Source organism: Ornithorhynchus anatinus, chromosome 14, assembly GCF_004115215.2.
Source record: "Ornithorhynchus anatinus isolate Pmale09 chromosome 14, mOrnAna1.pri.v4, whole genome shotgun sequence".
Lineage (NCBI taxonomy): Eukaryota > Metazoa > Chordata > Mammalia > Monotremata > Ornithorhynchidae > Ornithorhynchus > Ornithorhynchus anatinus.
Genome location: NC_041741.1, coordinates 46,041,965 through 46,062,176, shown reverse-complemented (window position 1 = coordinate 46,062,176; position 20,212 = coordinate 46,041,965). Strand labels below are relative to the sequence as shown.

Here is a 20,212-nt window from a genome sequence, read left to right as displayed (position 1 = left end):
AAGCGGTCAAGTGGCAGAGCTGGGATTAGAACTCAGGTCCTTCTGACTTCCAGGCCTGTACTCTATCCTAGACCACTCTGCTTTTTTGAGTTTAACACAGTGTTCTGCTCACTGTAAGGGCTCAATAAAAACCAGTCATAATAATAATCATGATAGTTAAGTGCTCATTATGTGCCAAACACTGCATTAAGCACTGGGGTAGTTACGAGATAATCAGGTCCCACATGGGGCTCACATTCTAAGTAGGAAGGAACACAGGTTTTGAATCCCCATTTTGCAGAGGAAAGAACTGAGGCTCAGAGAAGGTAAATTATTAAGTTATTTGCGACACAGTAAGTGCTGCAATATTTTAAATTTAGTAACAGATGTGATGTCAACGTAGGATAACCCAAATTTGCCAAATATTGATAGAGCATCAACTTCTAAATACATTTGCTTCCTCCATCATTATTAAAGAAAGCCAATTTGTCGAAACTGGGACAGCACTGAAATTTAGATTACCTTTCCAATACCTTATTGGTAGCTATAAAGAGAAGGTGGCATTTATTCTTAGTTACTGTGCATTTTCCTACCATCAGCTATTTGGGCCCTATCTAGTTAATTCTTGGAATTTCTTTCTTTAGGATGAAATCCACTTCGGTTCATTTCCTTCTCTAAACTAGATCCAATATATTTATTAGGTTATTACGTTCGGGAAAAATCCAAGCAAATAATAGCTTTGCTGATGGATGAACAACTATTGCAAAAAGAGCGTGAGATCGCCTGCCGAACGAGGCGACGGACGTCCTACTCGGTGACATTCCCAAAAAGATTACCGGCAACAAGTCACTCACCTACTTCCTCAGCCTCTGCCCCGCCACCAGAGAATCCTGCTTCAGAGAACAAGCGTAAGCTTTTCAAAGTCCCGAGGCTACACCGTTCTAGTACGTATCGGGAAACTTATTATTCTTATTCGCCGCATCTGCTGAGTTCTTACCTTGTGAAGCTCCTGGGGGGGAGGGAATGTGTCCACCGACTCGGTTGTATTATACTCTCCCAAATTCTTGGTACAGTGCTCAGCTCACAGGAAGCACTCAATAAATACTAATGATCGTGCAGTGCGTGGTACTAAGCTCTGGAAAAAGGTCAAAGGATGAGAATCAAAGGATGAGAGGAAGAGGAATAACAAGATAAGGCAAAACCCATCAATTAATGAACACAGTAAGTGCTTCAGTAAATGACTGCCAAGCAGCGTGGCTCAGTGGAAAGAGCACGGGCTTTGGAGTCAGAGGTCATGGGTTCGAATCCCGGATCGGTCACTTGTCAGCTGTGTGACTTTGGGCAAGTCACTTAACTTCTCGGTGCCTCAGTTACCTCATCTGTAAAATGGGGATGCAGACTGTGAGCCCCACGTGGGACACCCTGATTCCCCTGTGTCTACCCCAGCGCTTAGAACAGTGCTCGGCACATAGTAAGCGCTTAACAAATACCAACATTATTATCTTTTGCTCATCTCCCAGGTTTGCCCCTTCTTCTCCACCCAAATTTCTATGACCTTGATGTAAACTGTGGCTTTTACTTGATTAGAGTATCACAGTAGCCTCCTTGCTGGTCTCCCAGCCTCCAGCGTCTCCTCTTTCCAATCTATACTCCATGTTGTCTTTGCACAGGTCTTCTTCCTGAAGAAGCCCACATTTCACCTCTTCTTAAATCCCCCCCCCACTGGTTCCTTCTATTTCTTTGCAAATAACTTGGAGTGTGAGCCCCAAATGGAACAGGGACTGTGTCCGGCCTGATTAACTTTAATCCATCCCAGCACTTAGAACAGTGCTTGACACATAGTAGGAGAAGAAGGAGGAGGAGAAGGATGAGGAGGAGGATGGTGAGAAGGAAGATGAAGAAGAATATAAAGGAGGAGGCAGGAGGAAGAGGAAGAGTGGAAGGAGGAGGAGGAGAAGGAGGAAAAAGAAGGGGGTCGAAGAAGAAGGGAGATGAAGAAGAAGGGGAACGAAGAAGAACAACAACAACAACTCCTTATTCAAGTCCTCAGAATCAGCTTCCAGGCTTTCCACTCTCTGGCCCCACCCACCTTTCCTGCTCTCTTCACGGATTCTTCCCCATTCTGCTGTCTTCTCTCCTTCCAAGCCAACTTTTTAGCCGCATCTCACTCTTGACTCTCCCACCTTCACTCCCTCACTCACGCTGTTGCTCTGACTTAGAACTCCCTTCATTCCCACATCAGACTGACAACACTTCTCCACACAAAACCCTACAAAATTTCTTTCTCCTAAAACAAATTTTCCCCACTTAATTTCCCAGCCCCCCTCCCCCCAAGCCATATCATCCTTTCAACCATCTCTAGTACTTAGAAGCTCTTTTACACTCTCCTTAGCACATATGTTTGTATGTCCACTCAATCTATTTATTTTGAACTAAAAGTTCAGTTTCCAGGAAACAGTGGTAGAATGTTTTGCCGGATTCCCAAAGCAATGCTAATGAGCCACTGATAACAGTGTTGCCAAGGGACCCTTTGATTTTGCTTGAAAGAAGCTGCTAAAATAAGCATTCCTGTAAACCTTATCATGGTTTAACCACTACACTACCATGATTTTAGTATTTGTTAAGTGAACTCTACTCAGCGCTGGGGGGAAAATACAAGCTAATCAGGTTGAACACAGTCCGTGTTGACTTAAGGCTCACAATTTTAATCCCCACTTTACAGATGATCTGAGGCACAGAGAATTAAGTGACTTGCTCAAGGTCACACAGCAGACAAACAGCAGAGTCAAGTTTAGAACCTAGATCCTTCTGACTTCCAGGCCCATGCTCTATCCATTCAGCCACATTGCTTCCACTCTATTCCTCCATTCTAATACTGTGTTTTATCTACATTATTTCATAAAATGCCAGATTCTGGCAGAAATGTCTGTACTTGGACTTGGGTAAATTCCTATCGCACATGCTGTGCAATCAGATCATCATCAGCGGCATTTATTGAGCACCTGCTGTATGCAAAACATTGTACTAAGTGCTTGGGGGTATTCAAGAGAAGTAAATGATGCAGTCTCCGCTCGGAAAGCACTTACAGTATGATTCAAAAATAGTGCCTCAATTTTGGCTGTCTGCAATTCTGTTGGCCAAGGACCTGGGAGGATTGCTAACTTCTCAAATACCCCCAGTTCTCTCAAAATGCAAGGTTTGCATCCTTGCAAAACTCTGTGTTCTGGGCTGCACAAGCAGTTAAAATCAATCCATAGAATAATGACATTTATTGATCATCTATTAGATGCAGAACATTCTACCGAGCATTTGGAAGATAGGTACAGTGGATACAGGAGTTAAGATGTCTGGCCTTGAGCTTACTATCTTAGAGGAGAGACAAGCCAAAATAATTTATCGATAGGGAGAGGATAAAAGGAATATAATAATAATAATCGTGGTTTCTGTTAAGCACGTATTATGTGCCAAGCACTGTTCTAAGCGCTGAATATGTACATGAGTTAGTGCCCAAGTAACAGGGTACATAAGGTATATGCATAAATGATACAGGGAGGTTGAGAGTGCACAATTACTTTTACAGGGTGCAGAAGTGCTGAAGAGGAAGTTAGTGGGGGGATATAAACTGGGGAGATTAGAAAATTAATCTAGAAAGAATCCCTGGAATAGAGTTGATTTCAGAAGAGTTTTGAAGATGGGGAGAGTTGTGATTTAGAGGATTTAGAGGAGGAAGGAGTTCCAGGTAGGGAAGAGATGGAGCAAGGGTTTGGAAGAGGGAGAGATGAGAATGAGGCACAGTGAATAGGACAGTTGGAGAGGAAGAAGGAGCATAAACTGGGGTGTGGCAGCAGAAGAGAGTTGAGTGAGAGGTTATTGAATATCATAAACCTGACGGTCCAGCATTTTCACTTGATGAGGAGAAGAAGAATGGGCAATCATTAGAGGTTTCTGAGGATAGGAGTGACTTGTGCAGAAAATTGTTTTACAAAAATGATTTGGATCAGCAGAGTAAAGTGCCAACTAGGGAGGGAAGAGACTGGAGTTCTGGGAGGAAGCTGATACAGTAATCAAGCCAGGAGGCAAGTGTCTGGACCAGCCCGGTGACTGTTTGTATGAAGAGGAAGAGGTGGATCCTAGAAAATTAAACTTTCAATCCAGCTCTGTGATTTGTATTCCTGCTATTCTAATCTGCCAGAATCTGACATTTTACAAAACAATGTAGGTCTCTGTTCAGCTTTATTGGTCTATTCCAGTAGTTGCTCTATAACAATTTTTGTCATTCCAGTTCTTAAATTACGCAAATGCATAAATCTATTTTATTTTAAAAACACATTTGCTATTCTTTAAAGTGAATGTTAAAGTGAATTCAAAATGAAAAGTATTAATGGAAGATAGCGTAACTAGAAAAACTAAATTTAAATGAACAATTAAAACTCATAACACTAGATGCAAAAGTGATATATGTCTTCACCATTGCCAAATATCAAATTTCTGCAGCTAAAATAAATGTGTGGTTCTCTGATTTGCCATGTGGTATCATTACAATAATTGTCAAAGAAAATGGAATGAAAATATTTGGGCAACTTAAAAGATGAAAAGTTTTCTTTATAAAAGGTTAATTCTCGAGAAGATGAAAGAGATCTTGTTCAACTCAAAGATATGAAACGGTGACAAAGGAAATATTTGAATATTGTTGAATATTGTTATTATTGGTTTGTTTTCATTTGCCTACTCCTTCAAGTGCTTCCAAGTGTTTTTTTTTTTCTTTAGAGGATTTGAGTTTTCTTCTCTTTCGCTATCAAATGGTCTATAAACTCCTGATTAGTTCCTCCATTAGAACACAAGGAAGCCATACTGCAGTAATAAACTCTTTTTACAGACTAATTAAAATAGTTGTAGGTGGGGGTAGGGATAATGTTAGTCTTGCTTTGCTAGACAGTCATTTGAATAATTTTCACATTTTCACTCCGCTTTTTGTCATTTGATTGTTTCCTATTTAAAAAAAACACACAACAGCATAAGGCATGTTTACAATACTTGTGCTTAGAAACAGAAGGGATGGTAGTAGAAACTACAGAACTGAGATGATTTCTGAATTTACCTGAGTTTGCTATCCTCAAACACTGTTACTATTTATACTTACCGACTGGCCAGTGATGCTATATTTAGTGGACTAAATGAAGCTTCAGGGGAATTTTTCCCACTGATTACCTCTAGGAAATTTAGCACTTGCATATCATCACCTCTGCTTTTTTTATTTTTTTCCAAATCCATTTTAAAACTATCTTTCATCGCCAGGACTTGCCCACAAGACAGAAGTGAAGCAAGAGCAGAACCAATCCTTTCAGATGCCAAGCAAAAGCGCAACATCCCAAGAAACACTACCACTCAAAACCAATGCTTGGAAATCCACCGAGGTAAATCCCGAGAATCTGCCGTAGGGAATAATCATGCTTTTTCTGGAAGCTGATTTTTTTTTTCCTGTCGGTCATCATTACGAATGTCTTCTACATGCAGCGCACTATATTAGACCCTAGAGAATTATACAGATTCCTTTATAAACTCCCAATTCCCAGGGCCAGGCTAAGATACGGGTGATTCTGGATCGGTCGCCGGCTTAAGGGGTCCCTACCACCACCCACGAACACACCTGGAATCATGCAAAAAGCCCACAATCAATCCATCAGTCAAGCAGCTGTATTTACTGACCATTTGTTATTTGTGATGGGAATACTGTCTCTTATCTGAATCTGTTTGGTCTCTCACCCAGAGAGATATTAAATCTCTGATTTAAATTAAATTAAATCTCTCACACAGACAGAAATTAAATCTCCAATTTCTGAGTTACCAACTCAGTTCAGGAGCTTACAGAATCAGGAGGCTTCAAGCAACTTTTGGGATCATTTTATTCAGTTTCTGAATACTTTCTCTTTAAGGCCATAAAAAATGCTTCCTCCCTCCGTCTCCACTTCCTCCATTACCCCAGAGGAGCCCTCACAGGAGCAGAAGGTGGGAAGAATATTGGGGAAGTTTTTCCGGTTTTCATGGAAAACAGCTAAGCTTTAAGTGGGGAAGATCCATCAATGGATGAATTGATCCATCAGTGCATTTATTAAGTGCTTACAGTGTGTGGAGTGCTGAACTGAACCCTTAGGAGAGTACAGTACAACAGAATTGATAGGAATGTTCCCTGCCCACAAAGAGCCTTACAGTCAAGAGGGGGAGACAGACACTAAAATAAATTAGGGATATGTATGTAAGAGCTGTGTGGCAGAAGGTGGGGTGGAGAAGCAGCGTGGCTCAGTGGAAAGAGCACGGGCTTTGGAGTCAGGGCTCGTGAGTTCGAATCCCAGCTCTGCCACTTGTCGGCTGTGTGACTGTGGGCAAGTCACTTAACTTCTCTGTGCCTCAGTTCCCTCATCTGTAAAATGGGGATTAAGACTGTGAGCCCCATGTGGGACAACCTGATTCCCCTATGTCTACCCCAGCGCTTAGAACAGTGCTCGGCACATAGTAAGCGCTTAACAAATACCAACATTATTATTATTACCAAGTGTGCAGAATCAAGTGCATAGGGGATGCAGAAGTGAGTACCAGTAGGAGAAATGAGGGCTTAGTCAGGGATGGCCTCTTGGAAGAGATGGGATTTTAATAAGTCTTTGAAGGTGGGAGAGTGGTGGTCTGTTAAATATGGGGGCGGGGGGGGGAGTTCCAGGCCAACGAAGAGCATAGACAGGGAGTCAGAGATGAGATAAATGAGATTGAGATGCAGTCAATAGGTTGGCATTAGAGAAGCGAAGGAGAAGAGGCTAAGAATTATTCCTCCCTAGCAATAATTAATTGCTATACTTACTGTTGTTGTTGCTGAATTATTGTTGCTCCTGTGGTGATTACTCTGTTAGTCTTTCCCTGTATGTCAGGCTGTAGTCACCTATCGTCTAGATATTGAGCTCCTTATGGGTTTTAAGTGTAAATCAATGTCCTTGCATTTTATTGCAGTGCTGAGTAAACTGATCGCTGTTATTCCTGCAGCTACTTACCCCGTTAAACCAATGGTCCATTTAGCCCAGGACCTTGTCTTCAATAAAGATACTTGGAAGAATGGTGTGATGATCGTTCTCCTGAACATCCACCCTCTTGGTTGGAAACGCATCTTTCACCATCTTGAACTCTCCACCACAGCATCCATAAATTTTCTTCCTGCTCAATCAACCGGAAATGTTTATTAAGCACTTACAATGGCAAAGCACTGTATTAAATGCTGGGAGCATAATAATGATCGTATTTGTAAAGACTTACCATGTGTTGAGCACTGTTCTCAGTGCTGGGGTAGATACAAGCTACTCAGGTTGGACAAAGTCCATGTTCTACAAGGGCCTCACAGTCTTAATCCCCATTTGACAGATGAGGTAACTGAGGCACAGAGAAGTGAAGTGATTTGCCCAAGGTTCCACAGCATACAAGTGGCAGAGCCAGGATTAGAACCCAGGTCCTTCTGACTCCCAGGCCCGTGCTCTGTTCATTAACTTTTGGCCTGGTGCAAAGTAATACGGGAATGGGATTCTTCCCTTTTTCCTGCGTCTCTCCCAGCCCCCACTGATTAACCCTAAACAACCTTTTTGTTTTTATGGTATTTTTTAAGCATTTCCTATATGCCAGGCACCGTACTAAGTGTAAGGGAGATACATCTTGAAAAGGGAAATTTTCAGGAGATCAAGCATCCCCATTCTCCACCCCTCACCCACCCATTCCCCCCACCCCTATCTCTGCAAAAGGGGAATAGGGCTTGTTCTTAGTAGAAAGGAAATTTAATAAGGCTTATGTCTCTAATCAGCAAGGGTGAAACGGGCAAATACTACCTTTTAAAAAAACAGTTTGGGATGAAGTTGGCTTTAATTAGTTCATTTTTCTAAAGACGAGGAGGAAGTTTGACTCAAAATACAACAACACATAAAGCTCTTAACAAAATAGAACTCTCCAGTAGGACTCCTGGCTGAGCGACATTTTAATTCCCAAAGAAGGCTTTCATTTTTATTACCTCTAGATATAAATCCGTTTTTTCTGAACTTTAGTTGTTTTTCTCACTGAATCTGCTAATTAACAAAGCTATCTGTGTTCAGAAAGGGGCTTTCAATCCCCCTCAGAGCTCATCGTTATCATCATCATCTTCTTCTTCTCCTTTTCGATCCTCGTATTAGACTTGATGCTACAATGAGGTGGTGATGTCGAAATTTTGGTCACAATCATTTCCATGGCAACAGTTAGGCATGTGAGTTGGTTCAGATAAAATTAAAGCTGACCGCAAACCTTCCGTCTAGTCGGGAGCGACTGAATGGTTCGGGGTATCTGAAAAGGACCATCAGTCATGCACTGGGTCTTCAGCCCCTCTCACCAACAAGAAGGAGAGCGATTATGACAGTATTCGTCACTCAATTTTCAATATGACGGATAATCCTCTACATTCCAACTACTGAGGATGTCTGTAGTTGTCTGTCTCCTTCTCTAGACTGAGGAAAAACTACTGAGGCCATTCTTGGGGTCATCCTTAATTACATATCTGTGGCAGAAGAAGAGTTGGAAGATGGTATGTTGTGAGCCCCAAATACAAAATTGGCTCAGCGCGGGGAAGAGCGGGTGAAAATATGTCGGCTAGTTTCATGGTTACTGCAAACCACAACATTCCTTTCAGGTAGGGTCAGATGGGCAAAGAAAGGCTACTGCCCTGGGCTTTGAGCCAGTGGCGGGGGCACTGAACCACCCGAAGAGATCATGTAGGTATGGATTTTCTGCGGGCCCCAGGGTGGCACTGACTGATCCTGATTCCAACCTGAGAAGGGTTTCTGCCGGCAGGCCAGGTGGCTCAGGGGTTGGGAGAGGAACCTACCCTAGTCTCCAAACAGTGTTACTGACTGACGGAAACCTCAACCCAAGCTGGAGGAGTTCCTGGAGCTGGAGGTTGGTTTGTTTGTTGGTTTTATGATATTTTGTTAAGCACTTACTATGTGCTAAAAACTGTTCTAAGCTCTGGGTTAGGTACAAGGTAGGTCAGACACCATCCCTTTCCCCCACAAGGCTCGTGGTCTAAATAAGAGGGAGACCAGGTAATCCCCATTGTGCAGTTGAGGAAACAGGCATTGAGAAGTTAAGTCACTTGCCCAAGTTTACGCAGCAAGAAAGTGGCAGAGCCGGGATTAGAACCCAGATCCTCTGACTCCCAGGCACGTGCTCTTTCCAAGAGACCATGCTGCTTCTCCGGCGGTAGCCTGCACCAAGCCTGCACCAGAAAAGCAGCAGGGCCTAAGGAAAAAAACAGGGGTCTGGAAGTCAGAGGACTTGGGTTCTAATTCTGCCACTGCCAATTACCTACTGGGTCATCTTGATCAAGTCACTTCACTTCAAACTTGCTCAACCCCACAGCAGTTATGTACAAATCTTTATATATTGGAAATTATTTATATTAATGACGGTCTCTTCCTCTAGATTGTAAGCTCATTATAGGCAGGGAACGTGCCCACTCATTCTGTTGTATTCTCCCAAGCGCTTAGTACAGTGCTCTGCACTTAGTAAGCTCTCAGTAAATATCATGGATCGATTCACTTCCCCGTGGCTCACTTTCCTAATCTGTAAAATGGGGATTCAATACCTATTCTCCTTTTAGAGTGTGAGCCCCATGTGGGAGAGGCACTGTGTCAGACCTGATTAACCTGTATCTACCCCAGCGCTTAGTGCAATGCTTGGCACATAGTGAGCCCTTAACAAATGCTGCAATTATTATTACATTTAAAACGGGGCTCCGCGCACAGTAGCCACTGAATAAATAGCATTGATTGATGGCTTGAACGAAGAGGTCGTCCTCCCAGGCTGCTCCGATCCAGGTCCGGATTTGCACTGGGAAGTAATTTCATCCTGGGTGGGAAAAGGCTAAACATAGCATTCACAGGCTGCTCCAGCCCTCGACTTCCACCTCAACCCTCCGGCTTCCGTCGCCCCGGGGCCAAAGCCGCCTCCAGGCAGGAACCTGATAAAAGTCCGCTGCAGGGACAGTGGCGCGGTGGCGGAGCTGAGTGCCAGCTTCACCTTGCTGGACAGCTGGCACCCGCCCTGGTCCTGGACAGTGCTCCAGCGAACTCTGCTTTCTGGTAATCATTTGCCATCACCAGCCAAATGTCTCATTATGCAGTTATTAATACTAGCAGCTCCCTCCTTGTCCTCAAGGTTTTGCTTTGAACAGGCTGCTAATGTTGCTGCAACGTGGAGGGGGAGAGAGAGAGAATGAGGAAGAGAGAGAGAAGAGAGAGAGGGAAGGAGGGAGAGGGGGAAAGAGATGGAAAGGGACAGGGAGATGGAGAGAGGGACAGAGAAGGAAAGAGAAAGTGGGAGTGAGAAAAAGAAAGAGAGAGAAGGGTGAGGAGGAGGGATACAGAGGAAAGATCCTCTTATTAAAAGTGACAAGTGTGACCCTGCAGAGACAAGGGCTGAGTTAGAGGCAGTGGCAAGGAGCAGACCCGAGGAGGAGGGGAATGCTGCAGGGTGGCTCAGGCTGAGGAAACCGTGAGCCGACAGACTCAAGGTTAGGGATGGTGGCGCTAAAAGAGTCCTGGAACCTCCAAACAGAAGCCCTCAGAGATTCTATTCTCACCTTGACTCAAAGGAAACAAAAAGACGGCCTAGATCCGCTTTTCTTGCTGGCTCCAGATCCTAAAAGACTTTCCAAGGGGAAGTCTGTATTGATAAGCCGGATGATTTGTCATCTTATTCTGATTTGGTCAGTTTTAGTTTTATTGAGTCTGCCTCTACCATATGAAACAGAAACCAGAAGAGGATTTTCCAAGTAAAAGAGCTGAGGGAGGGGTTGAACAAGGGCTAGTCCTGAATAAATATAAAGCAGATCAAAATGGCAGTTCAACCAAAACAAAAGGGGCTCGAGGCGGGGCATTTTCATCTCAGCACAAAAGGGGCTGCTGCTCTGGGGCCAGCATTCTCAAGAAGATTTCCTTCCATCAAAGGGTCCATTAATAATAATAAAATAATAATAATAGTATTTGGTAATTGCTTACTATGTGCCAGGCACTGTTCTAAGCACAGGGATACATACAAGGTAATCAGGTTTGACACCATCCATGTCCCACATAGGGCTCACACTCTTATCCCCATTCTACAGATGAGGTAACTGAGGCACAGCAAAGTTAAGTGACCTGCTCAAGATCACACAGCAGACTTGTGGCAGAGCCGGGATGAGAATCCAGATCCTTCCGACTTGCAGGGCCGTGCCCTATTCATTAAGCCAAGCTGCTTCTCTAAGATGGGGTCCCATATGTCTCCCCCCTTTCCACACATTCTACACTCATTCTTCAGTCAAGAAGAGCACAACACATGTACACCTTCTAATTGGCAATTTCTATTGTTGTAGCAAGGTCCCAGAGATTCTGGATTTACACAGGATTTGGTTCTACTTGGTTGTCCGAGGGCTCCTGCGTACTGATTCCCACTTCCAACACTGTCTTTTTCCCTTCATCAAAGCTCCCTCCCCTGCCTCTCACCTGTAGTTCCAATGAGTGCTCAGTATAGTGCCTGGCACATAGTAAGCCCTTAACAAAAATTAGTAAGTGAAAATGGTTGGTTTGGTTGAATGAAAGTTGAAGACTGGACTGTGAAGTTGTTTTATTTTTCACAGGTTCCCTAGACTGTAAGCTTCTTGTGGGCAGGATTGGGTTTACCAACTCTCATACTGTACTCTCCTAAACACTTAATGTACTAGTCTGCACACAGACTTAACAAATACCGTTGATTGATTGAATGAATGATCCCAAGATGAAACCTGGGAACTAATACATCAATCAATCAGTCGGTCAATCAATGATATTTGAATGCCTGCTTAGTGTAAGACACTGGACTAAATTCTTAAAAGAGTACAATAGAAGAAAGACACATGTTCCCTGCCTTAAAAAAAAATCAGTTGAATTTACTGAGCGCTGACTGTGTGCAGAGCAGTGCGCTAAACACTTAATCTAATTGTGGAGCAGGTGGAAACCATTTCCAAATTGTGCGAAGAGGAGAAAGAACAAGGATACACAGGAAGTAGTTCAAAAATATCAGGACCAAATAGCCGAATAAGTCATCGGCTACATTCAGATGAAAATCCACATAATGATATACATGTCTAGATAAGCGCTGAAGTTAGAAAGAAAAAAACTCATATGTGCTAAGGATAGTTGTTGTGTTGATAAGACTGGGGTTTTATAGATTACAGCCCTGAAGGAGTGGGATTTACATATGAATATGTATATTACCTGAATTTCTATTATATTTACCTAAATATATATATTACCTGAATTTCCAACAAGTGGTCTACATCAGGAGCCAAGCTTTCCCCCTGAACGAGCAAATGCCCTCTTTGGACTTCCAGATTAGACCTAACCTATCACTAGGGGCCCCTCTCAGGGTCGCACCTGGAGAGTTTCCAGCACTCTACAGGTCTTGACTACAGGAGGGAGAGTCAAGCAGAGGCCTATCCATTCCATTCCTAGATTGGGCAGTGGCTAGCGAGTGGAAGGCAATCTGTTACAGGCCAGAACACCCCCGTGCTGGGCAGCAGCGGCAAGGGAGAGAGTCGAGGGCGGTGACTCAAGCTTACTGAGCGGAAGGAGGCAATGGCAAACCACTTCTGAATTTTACTAAAACAATTCTATGGATCCACTACCGGAACAACTGCAGGTGGAGGTGGGGCGTTCTGGGAGATATGTCCATGACGCCGCTGTGGGTTGGAGGTGATTAGACAGCGTAAGACAAGACAAGATCTAGAGAAATGTAGGGTCCCAGCCTGAGTGACGTATGATAAGTAAGCAGCCCCCTAGACCGTAAACTCCTTGTTGGCAGGAAACGTGCCCACCGACTCTGTTGTACTGTACTCTCCCACGTGCTTAGTACAGTGCTCTGCCCAGAGCGAGAACTCAGTAAATACCTTTGATGGTTATCATGAGGTACCCAGGTAGAGTAGCAGAGAGTTCTAGGAACTTGCCACCCATGCCTAGCAGTGCCCCGTCAGCCAGATTTCTAGAAGCCACAGTCTTCCTGGACTGAGAGCGCCTGAAACTGTGGGAGGGGGAAACACCTGCCAGTGAGAGTTCCACAGAACATAACCTGGCCCTGACTGGGTAATAGGACATCGGGCTGTGATGGGAACTAGCTGAGTCAAATTAAACAAGTGTGATGCCCTCTCCTGAGGGCCTTAGAGTCAAAAGCAGGTCACCTCACATGAAGGAACTCTAAAGCATAGAGAGATATGAAGCAGCAAGGCCTAGTGGAAAGAATGTAGGCCTGGGAGTCAGGGGATCTGGGTTCTCATCCTGGTGCCTCCACTTGTCTGCTGGGTGATCTGGGGCAAGTCACCTAACTTGTCTGTGCTCAGTTTCCTCATCTGTAAAATGGGGATTCAACACCTATTTTCTCTCTCGCTTAGATTGGGAACCCAATGTAGGACAGGGACTGTGTCCGACCTGATTATCTTCAATCTACCTCAGCTCTTAGTACAGTGCTTGGCATATAGTAAGCACTTAACAAATGCCACCATTATCAAGTTATCTTCTTGTCCACTTGGTGAAGTGACTTGTCTGTGCTCAGTTTCCTCATCTGTAAAATGGGGATTCAACACCTATTTTCTCTCTTGCTTAGTTTGGGAACCCCATGTAGGATGGGGACTTTGTCCCACCTGATTATCTTCAATCTATCTCAGCTCTTAGTACACTGCTTGGCATATAGTAAGCACTAAAATGCCACCAATATCAAGTTATCTTCTTGTCCACTTGATGAAGTGAGGCAATCAAATGAATATTTATTGTCCAGTAGACTGTAAGCATTTTGTGGGCAGGAAATGGGTCTATCAACTCTATTATATTTTTCTACTCTCCCAAGCTCTTAGTAGAGTACTTTGCACACAGTGAGCACTCAATAAATATGGTTGATTGATGAATTGAATTGTTTTCTCTTTCCTTTATCATCAGGACCTGATCATATTTTATGATGATGAAGCAAAAACTCTTTGGCCACCAACATCTCCTGCCAACCTCTCTTCAGCATCAGAATTGTCCAAAGGACAGCCAGAAACTCCTTATTCCTGGGACTCAGGTAACATGGTGAAATAAGGAGGTCGCCAAAACATGAGCAGTAGAATCACCAGGAAGGAAGGAATTTGCTCCTAGCTTGAAATTTTCATTTCACAAAATGTAAATGCTGCCAACTCTTACTTATATGTGGTAATGGGGAATAGAAAAGCCATGGATAAATCCAGAGAAAATCCCCAAACCTCATTTTAAACTTTAAATTAATTTCCTCTCCTCACAAACCTTTCATCATTCAATCTATCAGAAGTATCTACTGAGTCCCTGCTATGTGCAGTGAACATACTAGTCCCTTGAGAAAGTATATTAGAATTAGCAATCAAAATCCTAACCTCAAGGAGTTTACAATCTGGCTGAAGAGACAGTTTTACTACAGAAAACATGAAGTAATAGACTATATAAAATATGTACATAAGTACTATGAGGTCATGAATACTTAAATGCTTAGGGGTGACTTTGATCAAGTCATTTAACTTCTCTGTACCTCAGTTTCTTCATCTGTAAAATGAAGATTCAAAACCTGTTCTTCTTCCCCCTTAGACTGTGAGGCCTGGGTGGGGCAGGGACTGTTTTGGATTTGATCATCATGTATCTACCCCACTGCTAAGTACACTGCTAGGCACACAGTAAGCACTTAACAAATACCAGAATAATCATCATTATTAGTATTATCATCATTAAATGGTGTGAGAGTGCTAACGTAGTCTTTGGGGGATATAAAGTGGGGAGATTAGAAATTAATTGGAGAAGCCTTCCCGGAGATGAAATTTCAGAAGGACTTTGAAGTTACCCTTCTGGGAAGCAGCATGGCCTAGTGGAAAGAGGGCAGGCCTGAGAGTCAGAGGACCTGGATTCTAATCCCAGCCCCAACATTTACTGGCTGGGTGACCTTGGGCAAATCACTTAATTTTTCTCTGCCTCAGTTATCTCATTGGTAAAATGGAGATTCAATACCTTTTTCCCTCCTACTTAGAATGTGAGCCCCTTGTGGGACCTGATGATCTTGTATCTACCCCACTGCTCAGTACAGTGCTGGGCACATACTCAGAACTTAATAAATCCTGCAATTATCATGATTATCATGGTTATTATTATTATTATGGATAATGCTGCAGTCTGGTGAATAAAAAGGAGAAAAGAGTTCCAGGAAGCAGAGAGCACTGGAACAAAGAGTCAGGAGCAGGAGAGGTGAGAAGAAGGCATGGTACCTCAGTTTTAGGTAGTTTGAGAAGAATGAAAAGACCAAGCTGGTGTGTAGAGGGAGAAAGTAGCTGGAAAGTAATAATAATAATGTTGGTATTTGTTAAGCGCTTACTATGTGCAGAGCACTGTTCTAAGTGATGGGGTAGATATAGAGTAAGCAGGCTGTTCCACGTGAGGCTCACAGTTAATCCCCATTTTACAGATGAGGTAACTGTGGCCCAGAGAAGTCAAGTGACTTGCCCATAGTCACACCGCTGACAAGTGGCAGAGCCAGGATTCGAACCCATGACCTCTGACTCCCAAGCCCAGGCTCTTTCCACTGAGCCACGCTGCTTCCCTAGTAGGGAAGTAGGATGCAGAGAGCTGAGTGACTGTCTTAAAACTAACTGCCAAGAGTTTCCTCCTGATGTAGAAAGGAATGAGCAAACCACTGAAAGCTTTTGAGGGGTGGAGAGACATTTGCAGAAAGTTGTAGAAAAATGATCCAAGGAGCAGAGTAAAATATGGACTGTAGAGGGGAGAGGTTGAATGCAGGGAGAGCATGATGAAGGTGATGCAGTAGTCAAGTCAGGATATGGTAAGAGCTTGGTCAAATGTGATCATCACTGAGATGGAGAAGAAAGGGGCAGGATCTGGAAATGCTGTGAAGGAAGAACCCACAGGATTTGACAATTGACTGAATATGGATGTTGAAAAGCCGGGAGCGGTCAAGGTTCATGCCAAGGTTGTGGGCTTCAGAGCTGAGCATGATGCTATCGTTGTCAACTGTGATGGGAAATTTGGTGGGGGAGAGAGTTTGGGAGGGGGAATTATGGAGTCTCATTTTTATGTCGAGCTTAAAGTGTCATCTATGTAAAGATTCCCCTCTTGTCTCCCACGCTTTAAAATCACCCCCAGGGAAAAGGCTATCTTTCCTAGCCTTAGCCCTGTCAATTCGAGGGAAATAATACTACTATCTCACAAAAAAATAACGGTCCAACCATAGACTGCCTAATGAACCCTTGTAGAAAGCTGACTGCTGAAATACTGGCACGGTTAGAAAGCCCGCAGCCATTCAAGCACAAAACCCTGGTAATGTGTATTGTTAATAGGTAGGGTTAAGGATTAACAATTTGATCCCTGGAGTCCCTGATAATCATATCACTGGTTGTACTCGAATCTGAAATCTAATACATTTCCCTCTGGTGATTAGATGGCCGTGACTTCTCACATGAGAATCCACATGTAGGAACTTTTGAAATATCAGTTCTCTCAAGGTTTCTACAGATGGAGATCAGTTCTGTCTTGCCAGCTATCCTGATTGGTTTCAACACCCAATGTAGTTATCTGGGATTTCTTATAAATATTAATGAGTAATTCCCATTGGCTGCATAGACAGCAAAGCTAAACATTTAACTTCATGTTTCCAAGAATTAATTCTTGGAGTAGTAGAGACCTAGCTTAAAAATCATCAAGGAAAATTTTGTATCCTTCCCAGTTATCCTTTTTTAGTGTAGCCTGGAAGGAAGGAGTACTTTCAACCAACTGAATTTATTGAGTGCTTACTATGTGCAGAGCACCGTGCTAATCTCTTGGGAGGGGACACTCTAACAGAGTTGGTAGACACATTACTTTGCTACGGTGATTTTACCGTGATTAAGTTGCCGTGTTTTTGTCCATCTGTCTCCCCCGATTAGACTGTAAGCCCGTCAATGGGCAGGGATTGTCTCTATCTGTTGCCGAATTGTACATTCCAAGCGTTTAATACAGTGCTCTGCACATAGTAATCGCTCAATAAATACTATTGAATAGTGAATTAATGAATGGCAAAAGAAATCACACATATAAATGCTAAAAATTATTTAGGAAAAAAATTGAGGCTCGTTTAGTGCAATTTGCCTGCCCTTCATTTGAAAAGGCTGGGTGTCAGTCGAACTGTAATTCTTTATAGGTTGATTTCTATGAGTTGTAATTAGCAACTTGTGAGAAAATGACATATTTCTGTCTTCTATTTTCACCATTTCTGAGTCTTCCTTTCATATTTCATTATCACTTGATCTTTAGATGAAAAACAGGCTCCTTATTCGGAGAGTATTTACCCCAATTGCTCTTTCGTTGAAATCACAAAAGATGGTCTTTGAACATTTCTTTGGCTATTCTAAGTAGATGATAGATGACTCTGACCTCTGGTGGACGAAATGTGTAGAAGCTAAAGGGTCAAGAAGAGTTACGTTATCAAATTTAAAGATGTTTCCACTCTAAGGAATAAAAAGCATCAGGAAGGTCATGCTGAAAATAGACCAATAAGTGGAAATTATTTTATACTCAACTTTTCAGTGAGGCATTAACTTCTCTGTGCCTCAGTTCCCTCATCTGTAAAATGGGGATTAACTGTGAGCCTCACGTGGGACAACCCGATTACCCTGTATCTACCCCAGCGCTTAGAACAATGCTCTGCACATAGTAAGCGCTTAACAAATCCCAAATTATCATTATTTAGACTGTAAGCCCATCATTGGGCAGGGATTGTCTCTATCTGTTGCCAAATTGTACATTCCAAGTGCTTAGTACGGTGCCCTGCACATAATGACAATAATAATAATGGCATTTGTTAAGCGCTTACTATGTGCAAAGCGCTGTTCTACGCGCTGGGGAGGATAGAAGGTGATCAGGTTGTCCCACGTGGGGCTCACGGTCTTCATCCCCATTTTACCGATGGGGCAACTGAGGGCCAGAGAAGTGAAGTGACTTGCCCAAAGTCACACAGCTGACAAGTGGCTGAGCCGGGATTTGAACCCGTGACCTCTGACTCCCAAGCCCGAGCTCTTTCCACTGAGCCATGCTGCCTCTCAATAAATAAGAGCAGAATAAATACTATTGAATATATGAACTTTAAATTTAATAATATGAAATATCAGCCATAACAGGTTCTTTCTAGGGTAGTTTATGCTTGAGAAGCAATTCCTTTGTTTAAAATTCCAGTTAATTTCATTGTTCTCCCCTTCTGTCTTTCCTTTGAAAAATACAGTAAATGAAAATGAGATAATATAATTTGTATCAGTAGACTGTGCGATATGTATTGCGATATGTAAAATGCCTCCCGTGCAAATGGGAATAAAAAAACCCTGAAAAAAATGAAGGTTCATTTTTTTCCACTGCTGTAAATTTAATGTCAGAGTCAGAGCTGCCCGCAGTAAAAGCCAATTAAAGAAGGGAAAGACTAGAAAGCTGTAACTACAGTTAAGGATGCCACCTTGTTGTATTTATCCTGCAGGGACCAAATTATTGCGCCACTTTGATGTTGCATTTTGAATTCCAAAATAAATAGGGATATACTCCTGAAAATCCAAACTCATTCCAAGTAGCTGTCCCAAAGGATGTTCCACATGTTTAATGGGGGCCTCTTCTATAAAAACTCCCCTCCCGATGTGTTTTCCACCAGTGGGCTTGATTTTAATCTAAACTGAGGTATTATTTGTCTTGTCAACTTGGCTTTGGCTCCGTCATCTGCACAAATGCAATTTCTGACTCGATCTGAGACCACAAGCTATGTGGCATTATGACAGCCATTTCGAAGAAGAAGCCAAGACCACTAGTGATTCAGAATGTGCAGTCGTCCCTTTTAAATTCAGGCTAAGGATCGGAACGATTGCAGATGGAGGTGGGGCGTTCTGGGAGAGATGTTTCCATGGCGTCTCTTTGGGTCGGAGACGACTCAGTGGCATAAGACAAGACAAAGGATCGGAAGCAACATGGCCTCGTGGAGTCAGGAGACCTGGGTTCTAATTCCGGCTCTGCCACTGGCCTTCTGTGTGACGTGGGGCAAATCTCTTAACTGCTCTGTGCTTGTGCTTCAGTTTCCTCAACTGTAAGATGGCAATTAAACACCTGTTCTCCCCTAAACCTGTGAGCCCCATGTAGGTCAGGGACTGTGTCTGATCTGATTTTGCCTTTACACTTGGATTTATACCCTTTATTCTCCCCACCCTCAGCACTTATGTCCTTTTCTGAAATTTATTATAATTACACATCAATTTAACACATTAATTTATTTTAATGTCTGTCTCCCCTCTAGACTGTAAGCTCCTTGTGGGCAAGGGACGTGCCTGCCAACTCAGTTGTATTGTACTCCCCCAAATGTTTAGTACAGTGCTCTGCACACAGTAAGCGCTAAATAAATAAGATTGATTGCTCAGCACAGTGCTTGTCACACAGAAAGTGCTAACAAACATCATTATTATCATTATTATTAGGGGCAACAAACTCTAAAAGAATTTGTAGGTAGGAAGGAAAACAGGACAGGTATATAAATTAGTGTCTAAGTAACAGGAAATGTTAGGTTTGGGAAATGACGTGGGAGAGTATGAATACTAAAGAAACAGATGAAGGGTTATAACCTGGGGAGATTAGAAATTTGATGGGGAAGCCCTCTTAGAGGAGATGTGATTTTTCAAAGGCTTTGAAGATGTACTCTCCCAAGTGCTTACTACAGTGGTTTGCACAGTAAGTCCTCGATAAATTTGACTGACTGACTGACTGAATGAATGAATGAATGGGCATTGCTCTGGTTTTGTTGGATATGAAGTGGGAGGGAGTTCTAGAGATTGGAGTAGTGGGTTAGGTAGGTTAGGCCAGAAAGTTTTCCTGGAATGAAGGAAGGATGTGAATTAGTTAAGTGGAATAAGGAGAGTATGGCATTTGTTTTGGATTAGAAGCAGGAAAAGGCAAAGCCTATGTAATGAATGCCAAGTAGATGGACTAAGATAATAATAATTAGAGTATTTGTTAAGCACTTACTATGTGCCAAGTGCTGTACTAGGCTCTGTGGTGGATACAAGCAAATCAGGTTGGACACAGACTCTGCCCCACATGGGGCTCACAGTCTCAATCCCCATTTTGCAGATGAGGTAACTGAGGCCCAGAGAAGTAAAGTGACT

At 42.9% G+C, this 20,212-nt stretch overlaps 2 protein-coding genes and 1 non-coding gene across 6 annotated transcripts in view; 2 read left to right on the top strand and 1 right to left on the bottom strand.

The window, feature by feature from the left end:
• The window catches only part of GRAP2 (GRB2 related adaptor protein 2), a 105,835-nt gene extending 97,632 nt beyond the window's left edge, over nt 1–8,203 (bottom strand). Inside the window, exons 1-2 of the mRNA XM_029079175.2 lie at nt 8,015–8,203; nt 7,017–7,176 (exon numbers count right to left, since the gene is read on the bottom strand). The gene's annotated coding sequence lies outside the window, so the exon portion shown is untranslated. The remainder of the gene's footprint in view (nt 1–7,016; nt 7,177–8,014) is intronic.
• Nucleotides 1–20,212, top strand: part of ENTHD1 (ENTH domain containing 1) — a 61,591-nt gene that overhangs the window by 19,172 nt on the left and 22,207 nt on the right. For 3 of the 4 annotated variants that reach the window (XM_007670220.3, XM_007670221.3, XM_029079173.2), the window contains 3 exons: nt 681–923; nt 5,275–5,393; nt 13,977–14,100. In XM_007670220.3, coding sequence (XP_007668410.1) covers nt 681–923; nt 5,275–5,393; nt 13,977–14,100 — 486 coding nt within the window. The remainder of the gene's footprint in view (nt 1–680; nt 924–5,274; nt 5,394–13,976; nt 14,101–20,212) is intronic. The other variant, XM_039914072.1, reaches the window with a different exon arrangement.
• LOC114816799 lies at nt 12,408–12,545 on the top strand. The gene has a single exon (XR_003764606.1). It is a non-coding gene; the product is annotated as a small nucleolar RNA SNORA7 (small nucleolar RNA).